This window comes from Podarcis muralis, chromosome Z, assembly GCF_964188315.1.
Source record: "Podarcis muralis chromosome Z, rPodMur119.hap1.1, whole genome shotgun sequence".
NCBI lineage: Eukaryota > Metazoa > Chordata > Lepidosauria > Squamata > Lacertidae > Podarcis > Podarcis muralis.
In genome coordinates this window covers 24,776,950-24,791,629 of record NC_135673.1, presented here as the reverse complement: position 1 = coordinate 24,791,629, position 14,680 = coordinate 24,776,950, and the positions used below count along the sequence as shown (strand labels likewise).

At 43.6% G+C, this 14,680-nt stretch overlaps 1 protein-coding gene across 4 annotated transcripts in view; it reads right to left on the bottom strand.

Moving 5' to 3' along the window:
• DCX (doublecortin) overlaps nucleotides 1-9,417 on the bottom strand; it is a 118,801-nt gene extending 109,384 nt beyond the window's left edge. For 3 of the 4 annotated variants that reach the window (XM_028714872.2, XM_028714874.2, XM_028714876.2), the window contains exons 1-2: nucleotides 9,300-9,414; nucleotides 7,283-7,673 (exon numbers count right to left, since the gene is read on the bottom strand). In XM_028714872.2, the coding sequence (XP_028570705.1) occupies nucleotides 7,283-7,646 (364 nt within the window). In that variant the 5' untranslated portion in view covers nucleotides 7,647-7,673; nucleotides 9,300-9,414. Of the gene's footprint in view, nucleotides 1-7,282; nucleotides 7,674-9,299 lie in introns of all 4 variants that reach the window. The other variant, XM_028714875.2, reaches the window with a different exon arrangement.
• Between the last annotated feature and the right edge of the window lie 5,263 nt (nucleotides 9,418-14,680).

Below are 14,680 nucleotides of genomic sequence, written 5' to 3'. Positions count from 1 at the left end.
CGCCTGAAGCACATCCACTCCACTCCCCCTTCTCCACTTCTCCCACTCTACAGTGAGTTGGCAAAGCAGACCACAGACCTCTTTCACTTGAGGGATCCAGTCTTCAGGAGAAAAAAAGTTCCCCAACCTTGTTGTAGATTCTGCCTACAATTTATAACGTTACAGGGTGGAGACAGATGAAGCTTCTCACTTTGTTCATTTTCATGGACAACTGCATATTCCTGCATTGCAAGGGGTTGGACTAGATGATCTTCAGGGTCCCTTCCAACTCTACAATTCTATGATCCTTCCATACACCCTCCCACCCTGCTCATCATGAGGTGAAACTGAGATCTGGTTTGTCTACAGGAAGCAGGAGATACAAAAGGGCAAGTGGAAGAATCAGATGGGAGATGCAGCAGCTCCACCATTGCCCATTGCACTGGCATTTTGAAACCATTTAGTTTGGGACAAGGTAGCCTAATAAACCAATGTGCAAGGACAGCCAACCCTACTCTGCAAAGGACTTCGTTTTCCTTATGGAAGCCTGTTTTCTTCTAGCATTCCTGATGCATGAACCTTGCCTCAAACCATGAGCAAGAAAGTCACTCCCTGAAATGAAATGCATTGTGCTATAACTACTACATCAGGTGCAAATGCTGGCAATATATCATAGATCATAGCCCATTAATGTCTATTTTCATTTCTAGCTGGCCTTCAGCAAACTCAAGGAAGCACGGCTGCTCACTCTTCTGCCGACAGCCCTTTCAGGCATTAAATATAGCATTGGCATTCACATTCCCAGAGTCATAGCAGAATTATTTCACTGAGTTCTCTATAGCTACCTATGCCATTCTAGCACCCTCCAGATGTTTTGGAGTTGTAGTCCAGAATATCTGGAGGGCACCAGGATGACAAACGGGCCTAGTCATTCTGGGCATTCTGTAGCCCTACTGTCAAAAGTCCTATAACACCTTTTACAAAGTCTGCATGCAGAACATAAGATTTTACCTAGCAGTACAAATGTTGAACGTACTAGGTGCTATGTCAATTATGTTTCAAACTACAGTTTTACAGAACTTTCAGAGAAACCAGATTATGCTTTACTTTGATCCATCAAGCTCCATCTGAACTCTTCAGGAGACCAATGACTGTGAAACTGGCCAGAACATAAGAGTATTCAGAGGTTCTATTAAGGTGACCATTTTTGCACTGTCAAATGAGAGGGCAGAAAAAGCACATGTGTTTGCATAAAATTTGCATGTGCTGAATCGTAATTACAGGTGTAAATTTAGAAATAGTGATTATAATTTAAGCAGAAGTACAGTACATAGGAGGGGAGATTGAGATCAGGTGACCTATAGGCTTTCTCAGTCTGATCTCCAGGTATTAATGATTGATGGGTAACTTCAAAGCTCCTGTTCTCTATTCTTTGCTTCTACATATTTATTCTTAAACCTGACTTGGAGTAGGCAGTCCTTCAAATAAGGACACCTTCAGATAGAGTTGAATCTGATGCTTCACCCACTTTTGCCTCTGGCCACACCCACCACTTCCATGTGATCCCCAAAAGTTTCCCCAGGAGAGAATGTGATCCTCAGACTGAAAAGTTTTCCTTACCCTCAGAGTAAAGGCATCTGTCTCTTCCCACTCAGATGCCAACTGGGGTGCTGAACATAGAATTATTGTACAGTCGAACCTTGGATCCCAAATGCCTTGCATGTTAAATGTTTTGGCTCCCGAACGCCGCAAACCTGGAAGTGAGTGTTCTGGTTTGCGAATGTTCTTTGGAACCCGAACGTCCGACGCGGCTTCTGCAGCTTCTGATTGGCTGCAGGAGCTTCCTGCAACCAATCGGAAGCCATGCCTTGGTTTCCAAACTTTTTGGAAGTCAAACGGACTTACAGAATGGATTCCATTTGACTTCCGAGGTACGACTGTAATCTCAACCAAAGCCAATGGTCTTCTGCTTCTGGACCAGCCCCTACTCCATATACTGCCCACCTGAAAGGTTTCTGTAATGTGGCTCTTGTTCTGAAACAGCTTCTCCACCCCTAAAATAGAGGACTGTCCCCTGTAAAGCAGGACCAAGACACCCCAAGTCTGATTTGGGCCATCCTAAAAAGTAGCTACTGATAAACTTCCCTCCTCCATTAATGTATCTAATCCCTTTTAGAGTATTATCAGCTAGTGATCAGCATCACATATATTGTAGCAGGAAAATACCACAACTTCATTATAGAATCCTTTGCCACTAGGTGCAAAACCTTGTTCAGCAACTATTGTTTTTTGGGGGTGGGGGCCATATTTGGAACCGAACATTTCTCAATATTAGCTCCACCTACTGACACACCTCCACGCATGGTGACACAAGCACAGGGCTCTAACCCTCTTTCTGCTCATGTGAACAGTAATAGAGGTTCCGGTTCCTGCATTTGAGGGGGTTGGACTAGTTGGCCCTTGGGGTCCCTTCCAACTCTACCATTCTATGAGGCTTTGACAAAGCTTTTTGTATTTCAGTAGATCCAGGCAACGTGCTGTTAGAAAGCAGGGTGTGTGCTTAATGAAGGGCTGTGTTTTGGGACTGGATTGAATTCCTCTGGACCTGTGCCTGGAGTAACCAGATTTCCCAAGCACATCATAGGGGTATCTGCACATTACATTCAATGAGTGTACAGTCTATGTACCTGTTCAACAAATATTTGAATTGCATATTCCTACACATGTAACATTAAGTGTATGGGCATTCTGTGTGTTACACAATAGATGAACTGTACAAATAAACAAGAATACACATTTGTACATGTGTAGAGAGGCAGCTTGTACCAGTGCACGGTATACAATGTGTGAACAACTCATTGCATTTAAATACCAGGAAAGATAAGTGAAATGTAGACATTTAAGTGTTGTTCACATGTTACATTCAACAAATGTACAGTTTGTGGACCTGCGCTCAGAATAGTTGAACTGTACAAATCAACAAGCAATCATTCTTTCATACAAACCTGTGTAATCTTAGCTTGCACCTACACCCAGTGTAATATATTTGACTGATTTAACAAAATTTATATACCACTTGATTGTGGTAAAGCCACTAAGCACTTAGAAATAAATATTAAAATTATTACAAATCAGTTCAAATCAATTAAAAACAATTCAAAATAATTAAAATTAATGGAAAAAGAGATTAAAGCACACCAACATCTATATGTCTGTATAGGCTTGCCTAAACAAATGTTTGATGTATGAACAAGCCTGTCATAGCCATATCAAAGTATGCTATTCTGCATAAGCAGTACTTTTCAGGGATTGGAAATAAAAATTAGAATCATAGAAATGGAAGGAATCCTGAGGGTCATCTAGTCCAACCCCCTGCAATGCAGGAATCCTGCCCACAGCCATTCCTAGGCAGGCTCAAATCACCAGCCTCCGATTTAGCTACACAACCTCCAGATTTCAAAAGGAGGTTATAGAAGAAGTAGTGAAGCTGCTGAAGAAAGCATATAGAGTTCTGCTAGAATGGGAAACAAAAGATGAGGAGGTCAAAGCAGTTCTGATCAAATGGGCACAAGATATAGGGCACAATATACAATTTGAGGATTGGGAAAAGCTGTAGAAGGTGGACTTGAAATGTACAGATTGTTCTCTTTTGAAATAAAATTACATTAAAATGATGTATAGATGGTATATTACACCAGTACAAATGGCAAAAATGTACAAAACTGGGTCAAATATATGTTGGAAATGTAAAGAAAAAGAAGGTAACTTGTATCATATGTGGTGGGAATGTAGAGAAGTTAAAAAATTTTGGGAGATGATATATAATGAATTGAAAAAAATGTTTAAAATGACATTTGTAAAGAAGCCAGAAGTGTTTTAGTTAGGGATTTTAGGACGAGACCTGCCAAGAAAAACAAAGAATGATTGATAATTGTTTTGTTAAAATGGTTTAATAAAAATATTTTTTTTAAAAAAATAAATCACCAGCCTCCTGGTTACCAGCCAGATGCAGTGACCCTTTATGCCACAATGCGTGTGTGTATGCACTTGTGCATGTGGACAAATATGAATTATATAATTGCAAGGGTAAAACAACTCATCCTGAACTTGTTTGAGGGTATTGTTCCATTGTAACTCTAGCAGCAAATCCATATTGTCTCCTCCACCCACCCAAAATCCCATATGAGTTTTTAGTAGTAAATCCTTGTGGCTTTAGGATTATGATTTTAATTATCTCAGTAGTGTCTTCAGTATACATGGGACTTTACTGAGTAGCAATGCAAACACATCAGCTCCCTGCCCCAAGTAGATTCCAATTTGATTTCGCTAGAAAATATGGGCGGGGGGGGGAGGATCAAGTGAATCATAGAATCATAAAGTTGGAAGGGAAGAGAAGAGAAGACAGATAAGGCACAGGTAACAAAGATAGAGGGGAACAACTGCAGTGGCTTTGCTCCATCTATTTTCAAACTTCATTATCCCCACTCTTCTCAAAGACACACAAATGTACATGTACAGTTGAGTTTATTCTCTTTCTTTCTTTTTCTGTAGTGCAAAGATGTTGCTTCCTAAGAGAGGAAGGCAGAGCAGGAGTCATATAACAAAAAGCCAGGAGGCAAGGTGAATGGGGAAAACACTTGGATTTCTGCTTTAAAGATGGAACTCAGGTGCTGAAACAAAGCATGAAGACTTACAGCAGGCTCAGTAGCATCAGCAGCCACTGCAACTGAATGTTGCCCCCTTCATGTTCAGTGCACATCAGTTTCCTGCCCATGGCAAAATGGTAACAAAGCAGGCCTGGTTGATTGCTGACACCATGATGTCATTATTGGAAATCCTAGCTTCAGGGACAGCATTTCCATGGGATGACATCATTCAAGATGGCAACTCACTGGCTTAAAGACAAGTGGCAGAGTACCTCTGCAACTTAAGAGTACATGGAAATGTTGCCTGAGAGGGATGAGAAGCAACATGGGATTTAACCTTTGCATCTCCAGGCACACAATGAGCAGAAATCTATTTGTGCATCCACCTTGACAAACAAAAAAGGTAGCAGCTGTAGACACGGATATCCAGAATCTCCACCTTTAGAAAGGACTGGTACCATACAATCAAGGCTTTTAAAGATGCTTATTTAGATATACATACTAGGAAAAAACCTTTCATTTGCCTCTCAGATATACCGTGGAGAGTGGCGATCTTTTTTTTAAAAAAAGGATGACTCCTCACTTTATCACAAAATACGACTCTCTGCAGGAATCTCCAAAGTCGCCATGGAACGCTGTGAGAAATATTAGACATGCCAGACTCTGCTGCATCACCATGCCTGAATTCCCTCTTTTAGTCCATCTCTCTATCCATTCCTGCCTCCTTTTAACAGGCATAGCGCTGCAAACATTCCTCCTCCGCCCCCTTTCATACTCCAACTGCCCCCTTTGACAGATCCACACCCACATCTGCTACACCTCTCTCACTTCAGCAGACACACCTTCCCCCTGGGGCATCTCCATGTAGCTTCCCTTCTGAGCTGCCACAGATGCACCTTACAGAGACACTGAACACAGTCGCCCCAAACAAAGGGACACACCCTGCAGTCACACTGATGCACATGGATGGCAAATCCTGTGGTTTTCACCCCCTCCAACCTTGTTCCCCCCACCCCACATGAAAAAACGTTTTGTAAAGCCACAGGTACTGGAAGCATGAGAAAGCTCAACTTGTATTATAAAACATTTTTTTAAAAATTGTTGCAGTAATGAGGAGCAATAAAAAAGCATCCTTTAGCACAAATGATAAACTAAAGATCACATCAGCAATGTGCTTTATTAAATCATCTTAAATGATCTTACAAGTTTTAAGGCAATCTACTTTGGGTTTTTTGCATGACTCACAATGTGAGGTTTGGGCATTTGGAGTTGGTGACTTTGCATGCTGCAGACACTGAGTCACATTTACAGACCGGCGACTCCGCACAACTATGCCTGTATGCTCCGCACAACTATGTATGGCTACATAAATGCATGCATATACCTTGCAGAACATAAATGCATGCATATACCTTGCAGAACATAGTGCAAATTGTTCACACGCACCCTACTGAGACACAGCTTCACCCAGACACACCCATTTGGAATAGTACTTTCCACAAATCCTCCAACCACATGGATACACATTCTTATTCACACTCGCTCCTACAGAAATCCTGGGCACACCCCCTTTAATACAAAGCAGAAGCACTGATGCATTGGGTACAAGGCGGCACGGAGAGTGATATTGCAGACATGGTCCTGAGGGAATACTCAGAACAGCCTTCTCCTTTCCACTCCAAATCAACACACAGACAGACATAATCCCAAATGGCATAACACAAACACCATGCTTTCTAGTAATATTTCCAGCCCAAGAACATGCATCCTGCAAATATACTGGGTATGACTACTTATGTGCACACATGCTCTAAACACATACATGGTCCTTAATGCCCCTCCATACAATGGTAGTTGCCCTGTACACATACCACCCTCAGGCAACCTCACTAATGACCCACAGAAGGACATCCCTATGGACAGACTGAACATAATACCCAAAAGCCACAAACAGACAAAACCAACATATAAATTGTTATGCACATATTTGAATACCTGGCACCTTTCCCCCTCCTTCCCCAAATGAACTCGGCTTCACATGCATATACATGCAAGCACACCCAAGCACAGACATAGTACAGAAACACGCCCACAATTTGTACAGAAATCATGCAAATACACTGTGCATTGAGGACCCCCCTGCCCAGAACATCATTTAAATGATGGGGAGAAAAGTCCTTATTAAACAACCAGTGGAGAACTTCCTGCTCCTTTTAATAGGCACTGTTTTTTTTCTCAGTCCCTGTAGGAACTGAGCACATGATTTGCATGTGTGTCCAGTCTTCTGTGAAGTGGTCTCAGGAAGGGGGGCTGAAGGGAGACATCCACCTGAGACCATGGAAAGCTACCACCCATCAGATATTGGGCCAGATGATCAAGAGTCTGGTATAAAGGCAGCTTCATAGGATCCATACCCAAGGTTCTGAATGAATTATATTGCCATTCATGAAAAAGAACCCATGGATTAAATGCTGCTTCTTTTAACAATCCTGTGAACCAGGCCCTTGCCATTCATATACTGGACCATGACCCATGCTCCTCTAATGAGGGCTGAAGTAGTGGGACTCCTATGCGTTGCTTTCTAAGCTGATCATGCCTCTTCCACACACCCATGCCCTCCCTGCACCAGCAAGCAAGCATTGTTTCCTACTAATTACCTTCTTCCAGCTCATCCATGCTCCCAATCTTTCTGGTGCCATCGATGGTGTAAATGTAGCGAACTCCCTGAGGCAGGTTAATGTTATCAGACAGAGACCGAGTCAGGTCAGCAAGCAAGGCGTCAAAGCTTCGGAAGCGGTCTCCGGAAACAGCGTACACAATCCCCTTGAAGTAGCGGTCCCCGTTGCGGTAGAAGCGCACCTTCTTGGCTTTCTTCTCATTGCTCAGCGCTTGCAAGGTCCTGGTCCGGTAGAAGCTACAGTGGGCACTGTGAGTGGGGCTAGGCAGGCCATTCATACGGGAGCCTCGCATGTTTCTGGACGCCTTATCTCTTTCGTCAAAGTGTCCAAAATCAAGTTCCATAGCTCGGTGAGCCCTAGAGGTGTGAAGCTGAGGCAGAGGAGGAACAGGAGAAGGGAAAGATGCAAAGGGAGGAATTAAGTGAGTCAACCCAATAAATAGCTGGCAATTGGTGGTCCTGGATGTGGAAAGAAACCCACACTTTTGCTCTTATGTTTTACTTCCCCTGGAGTAACACCATAGAAGGTTTCTTCCTTGTATGTGGGGGTGTGGTTCAAGTGCCGGGAAGGGTGGGTGCACTCTAGGCAATACAATGGAGCAGACTTAGTAATAGGCAACCAATTGCATGGAGTTGGCCCCAGGGATTCTAAGGATCCCTTGCTATATCTGGCTTAGTAGGTGAGACTGGGACAGAAATGTCCAGGGTTGCCATTTCAGAATGCAAGCCATCCACAAACTACTAAAGACCAGTGAACAGAAGTTCACTGCAGTGTAGTTGGGGCTGCAGACTGAAGGCAGAAAAAAAGAACTTCAGCTGGTAGGTGGATACAAGGAAGTGACAGACTAAGCAACCCTGAGGGATTAAGCATCCCAAAGACTGAACCACCAGCTTCACTTGCATGGTTTTCAACATGCCCATTCACCGATGGGGCGACAAGCTGAATCACAGGGCTATGTCAAATGGGGGACTATAAATTGAAATGGCTGATAGACCAGGAAGACATCTAGCTAGGATCCAGACTTCTTTGTGACCAGTCCTTCATAGACCTCCTCTGATCTAGCTATCAGTTTCAGATATTAGAATCTGGGAGGCAGTGGGTGGGAATCCCTGACATTCAAATGGCATTGGAATAAGTTTATGTTAAATTGCAAGATTTCCCCCTGCACAGTTAATCTGCTGCATCATCTAATCAGGAAGAGGGTTTTTTTTATCCCCTCCCCCACACGCCTTCCCTCTTAATGAAGCATTTTTTAATTGCTGAAGGTCTGTGCATCACACCACTACAAGCGCACCTTTCATTGTTCAGAGGCTGCGGCGTAGTACTACTATAGGAAGAGGGAGCGGACAAGAGAGTCAATTGAATTTCTGCAGCGGAGCGGAGAGGGGGGCGGGCGGAGGAATGACAGAAATAATCTCGAGCATGAACTAAGACACAAGAGAGTGTATCCTCTTGCAATGGAAAACTCCAAACCAGAAAGAAAGCTCTGGGTGACTGGAAACCTTATACCGCTACCATTTGGCTATGCAGGGCTATTAACATGCAGCTCACATCTTCTCATCACAGATTCACACAACAGAAATGGGATTAAAGCCCTAGACTCAGCAATCAGGTACAAATCCTGGAAAAAGCTGTTGCTTTCCTTCTGCCTCTCATCCGGCTAGCCAAGCCCTGTCCCTTCATTCATTCTCTTCAGTGCCAGTGACCTGTCTCTGACCCTATTGCCACTGTTGGGTAGCAAAAGGAGTTTCCATTCCCACTAGCCTATCTTCCTTTCTCCAAGTTTAAGAAAATGCTTCCCCCTGCCAGCACTTAAAGACGCTCACAGGTCTAGGAACGATGTTCTGAAAACAATGCAATCTCAGCACAACTTTTGCAGTCAAGAGATTTTTGTTGGGAGGCATTGTTCACTTGCAATGCGAGGTCTTTCTTTCCCCCTCTCTTGTGCATCTGGCATCTGTTACTTTCTGACTGGGAAAGCGTAAACTCTACTCACCGGTTTTTCAGCTCGCAGGGTGGAGATGCTAAGAGAGAGAAACCCAGCCACACTCTGTCTTTGTTGTCTGAGCTCCAAGCAAGAAATTCCTGCCAGTTTGGCTAGGACTCCTCCTAGGTCCTAGTGCCTTGAGTCACACACACACATACACACACACCCCTTCTGCAAAGTATTTTTGTGTCAGTGGGCTTGCTGCTCATGATGGATTGACTCTCTAAAATTCTCCCTCTCCAAACTTAACAGAAGAAAGAGAGCATGATTCCAGATTTCATTTCCTTAAACAGATGAAGAGGGCTGAGTGAGCTACATCTTGACTGCATTGTTCACTATGTTCCAAGGCAAACCTCCCATTGTCTCTACTTGTCCTAATGACCTTCCAGACCCAGCTGGAATCAGCCAACATTTGATTTATGCCACAGTGCTACGAATCTGCAGATGCAATGAAGGTGTTAAGTCTTGTAAGCTGAATTTCTGATTCCTGTTGAAAATCACACTTGCCTTGTGGACTAGGAGGGGGAGGTTGTGAGCAAATGATGGCATAAGCTGATGCTCCCTGGCCACACTCATGAGCAGAATCTGCCCACAAGGCTGGGAACAAGGAGGCACCTTGTTGGAATGATTTTTAAAGACCACAACTTCATCCATTATAAACAATAGATCTGCAATGGGGTGGCCTCTCCTGATTAAAAGCAGCCTCAAGCCCACAGTATGGGTAACTATTTACCGTATTTTTTGCTCTATAAGACTCACTTTTTCCCTCCTAAAAAGTAAGGGGAAATGTGTGTGCGTCTTATGGAGTGAATGCAGGCTGCGTGAATCCCAGAAGCCAGAACAGCAAGAGGGATTGCTGCTTTCACTGCGCAGCGATCCCTCTTGCTGTTCTGGCTTCTGAGATTCAGAATATTTTTTTCCTTGTTTTCCTCCTCCAAAAACTAGGTGCGTCTTGTGGTCTGGTGCGTCTTATAGAGCGAAAAATACGGTAGGTTGCAAAGGCATGCCTTAGGCACCTGCCAACAGCAGCACCTTTTAGAGCAGGCGTAGCAGCCAACAGGGTGCCCAATCTAGTGATATTAGACTGCGACTCCCATCAGCTTTAGCGAGCATAGCCAATAGTCAGGATTGATGGGTGTGGGAGTCCACAACTTCTGAAGGGTACCAATATTGATGGGGGGGGGCAGTCCACTATCCCTCAGACCATGTGGGGGGCCAGACTATATTTTGAAGGGGGGAGAATGAATAATTCCAATGCCCCACAAATAACCCAGAGATGCATTTTAAATAAAATCACACATTCTACTCATGTAAAAACATGCTGATTCCTGGACCGTCTGCAGACTGGATTTAGAAGGTGATTAGGCCAGATCTGGACCCCGAGCCTTAGTTTGCCTATTCATGACTTAGACCCTGTGGCATTGCATGGTTGCTAAGGTAAGTCCTCCATTCACTGCTTCCACCTGCCCTGCTCCAGGCCTCCATGTCCAGGAGTCCTTTTTACCAGCATTGAGTTCCAAGGACAGGGCCTTCTCTGTGGTAGCCTCTGTATCTCTGGAATGGCCTCTTCAGGGAAATTCACATGTTAAACTTTGGGGAAACATTCAAGAAGACCTGGATTCAGCCAGATTTATGCTTGTTTTATTTAATAACCGCTTTAGTTCCTCCTGTTATTTTATTGTTTTTGATGTTTAGTTTTTTACTGCCATCCTAAATTTTAATGTTGCACTGTAGCCTCAGCCTCAACCAGCACCACCATGCTGGCTGGAGCTGATGGGGGATGTAGTCCAAAACAGGGCAACAGGTTGGGGCAGCTGCTGTACTGATTTCTTGAAGTCTGCTTTGAGTATATACCTTAAAACATGGGCTAGAATAATAGATTCATAAAATTGTAGAGTTGTAAGGGCCCCTACAGGTCATCTAGTCCAGGGGTCAGCAAACTTTTTCAGCAGGGGGCTGGTCCACTGTCCCTCAGACCTTGTGGGGGGCTGGACTATATTTTTTGGGGGGGGAAAGAATGGATGAATTCCTATGCCCCACAAATAACCCAGAGATGCATTTTAAATAAAAGGACACATTCTACTCATGTAAAAACACGCTGATTCCCGGACCATCTGGATCTAGAAGGTGATTGGGCTGGATCCGGCCCCCCGGGCCTTAGTTTGCCTACTCATCATCTGGTCCAACAGCCTGCAATACAGGAATAATAAAATAAGAAGAAGAAGAACCAAATTCCTTACTTTTACATCATGTTTTACATGATCTGGCAAATCCACTTGTGACCTACTAATTGCACTGAATTAATTGCATATCTCTGAAGAAATAAACCTGTGCCCCATACACTGTCTGTTGCAGGCAGAAAAACCACAAGTGTCTTGCCCAACGGTGTGCTGGGAAGGGAAATGGTTACTCAGTCCCAACAGCTGTTCAGGAACCCCCATACCATGTCTTTGTTTGGGTACATGGGAGCGAATAGGAATTGCAAATGCATCTGGGGAAAAGAGGCTGGGCTATTCTATGGGCAGTCCAATGTACTTTCAATTGGCTCCAGCCTTCATTGTGGACCCACCTCCAGTGGTGGACCTTGAGGTCTCAATTTCAACAGTGCCCTATGCGGTGCCCCCAACCTCTGTTGCTCCAGCCTAAATAATAGTTGTGGTAGCCCCTCCGGTGCAACCTCTCAGTGCAACTGAACTGGGGGGACACCCCTAAATCCACCTTTGCTGCCTCCCCTTAATGTCTATCAAGACAGGCCCTGTTTACAAGTGTGAGTGATGTCACATTGCTTGCTTCTGAATGGTCACAGGCACAGCTGACCAGGCGATGCTAACTACTTGTACCCCACCCCCAAAATGCTAACTTTAATTTTCAAAAACAGATGTCTAAATTTCAATTCCAAGTATACGTAATTAAACAATCTTGGATTATCTTTCTCGAATACAAAAGAAAATGTTTTAGCACACAAATCACTTTTAATCATCTTGTTAATTATGGTGTTAAAATTCAAGGCTCTTAAAAGTTTCAATTTCAGACACACCAGAATTGCAATTTGCATGCCTTTTTCTTTGGAAATTTGGTCACCAATTCCTTCAAGCCAAGTGCTGATGCTCTGGCATGTTCAACTGATATTGTTTAGGGTTGCCATATATCTAGAATTTCCGGGACACAGCCGGTATTCAGCCCTCCTAAACAGCATCTGGGTGGATGTATGGCACGTCTGAAGTGTAGATTTTGTGTCCGGATTGCTTCACTTTTTGAAATATGGCAACCCTAATATATTTGCCAAGCCAGCAAGTCTCTTTTACTACACAGTTGAGCATATGTAAGTTTCTATAAGTTTGAGTTCTGAGAAACTGTATTCAATACTTGTCACTGACACTGGAAGTGTAAGAAAGATCCTTAGAGGAACAGAAACATTAGGCAAATTATACATGAGTTTTTGTTGAACCGTAAGCTCACAACCTACATGCATTTAGCTTGTGTGCATTCAGCTTTCCGTGCTTGGGGGGAAAGTTAAAAAAAGAAGAAGAAGTAAAAAGGGGGCATTGGAGGGGCATCAAGGGGGAAAGACTTTGGCAATCCCATCCACCATTGCACCCAATCTGTTTTGACAATACATGATTTTGATCCCCAGAACGTTAACCCCTGCATAAGTTGCAGGGTTCCTGTAGCATGAGGAGAAATTTTCCTTGTGGTAGCAGAGACTATGGCAGTCTTCAAGCTATTGCTGTAACTTCACAGCACAGATGTTCAGCATCAATATCCTATTTCCCACTGTGCATCAATGGTTTTCCTAAATTCTTGCAGGCCTTAAGTACTGTATATATTCAGTAAATTTGTTGTTGTTGATACTCTATATATCATGCAGGAGCCAAATTACATTGTAGCTGTTGGACTCTCTCTTGATCAGATTGTATGGCCCATGACTAAGACAGCATCGTAGAAACTTGCATCGAATTGTGGCTTTGGAGCTTGTGGTGCCTCTTCTTGGGCCTCATTCTCAAACTGCTGTTTCTTTCTCTGTTTTCTAACTTGTTCTGTCCCAAAGTCTGGTAGAATTTCGAGCTCCTTTGCAGTAGCATCAGTCAAAACCCTCAACACACCTGCAGCCCACAAGGTCACTTCCAATTGGCTTGTAGCTGAATATAAATCAGTTTCCTTAATCTGTAGTAGCTTGCTTGTAAGATTGACTTCCAAAGGGAGGTTGTACCATATAACAAGGGATACCACAAACTTGAACTTACAAATTTCATCAGCAAAGGGCCTTAGCTTCAGTTTGGGAAGTATTCCCAGCTAAACCTTTTAGGCTTGTGTCATCAAAGACCTTTATTAAAGCATCACATACCAAAATGGTATCTCCGTGGTTTCAAAGCATTAATATAAAATATAATAATAAAAGTAAAATATTATTGGAAATTTATAAGATACTGTAAAAGAAAAACTAATCTGTATAAAACTGTGCTCCTCAAAGGTCTGCATCCTAGGCTGCTGCCCAGTTGGCCTAATGAGAGCAGTGGCCCTGGGGGAGAGGAGAAGAAGCAGAAGCAGTATCAGCTTTTGTTCTAAACAAACATGTTATCCTTTCCATTCTATTGCAACTTATTTATTTTTTTCAAAGAAATCTGAAATTATACCTGTTGTTGTAATAATCTTATGTAAACCACTTTGTGAGGTCCACCTGAAAAGTGGTCTATAAATGCTGTGGATATAAAAATACTGCAACAGCATCTGAAGTAGTGTAGTAGGATGGAGAGATGACTGGGTCTGTACAGGTTTCAGCTCGCACCCCGCTCAGCACCAGCAGCGCCACAGCCAGACAAAGCAGCCTAAGCCCGGCGCCCGCCATCGCGACCAGTGAGACGCGACGAGGAAAAGCCCCTCTTTTCGGTCGATGTGGATCATCGAGGTGCCTGGAGCGGACCATGGGTCTCCACTGAGGTGCTGGCAGCATTCATTGGTCTCCTTGTGTATTACATGGCTTTCAGTGCCAAGAGCAACATCCAAGCGTAATCTGTTTCAATAAACCTATAAAAATACTGCAACTAATAATAAATAAATAATGTGCATAATGAAGTCAAGTGCTCCTGAAGATATGGCTGCTGCCCAGTAATTGGTGTTCAGAGGCATACTACCTCTGAATGTGAAATCCATCCAGCTATTACTGTACTACAATACCCATCATCCTTGACCACTGGCCATGCTCATTGAGGCTGATGGGAGTTGGCACCCAAAAGCAACTGGAAGCCAGCAGGTTCCTCAGGCCTGCTGTTGTAGCAGCCAGTGACCTGCCTCCCATGTGTTAGTCTACTCATTTCTTAATTGTCAGATGGCAATGGTGGTTGCTCGTGAGTAACCAGTCAGGACTCCGACCTGTCTTTTACAGGGTTTTC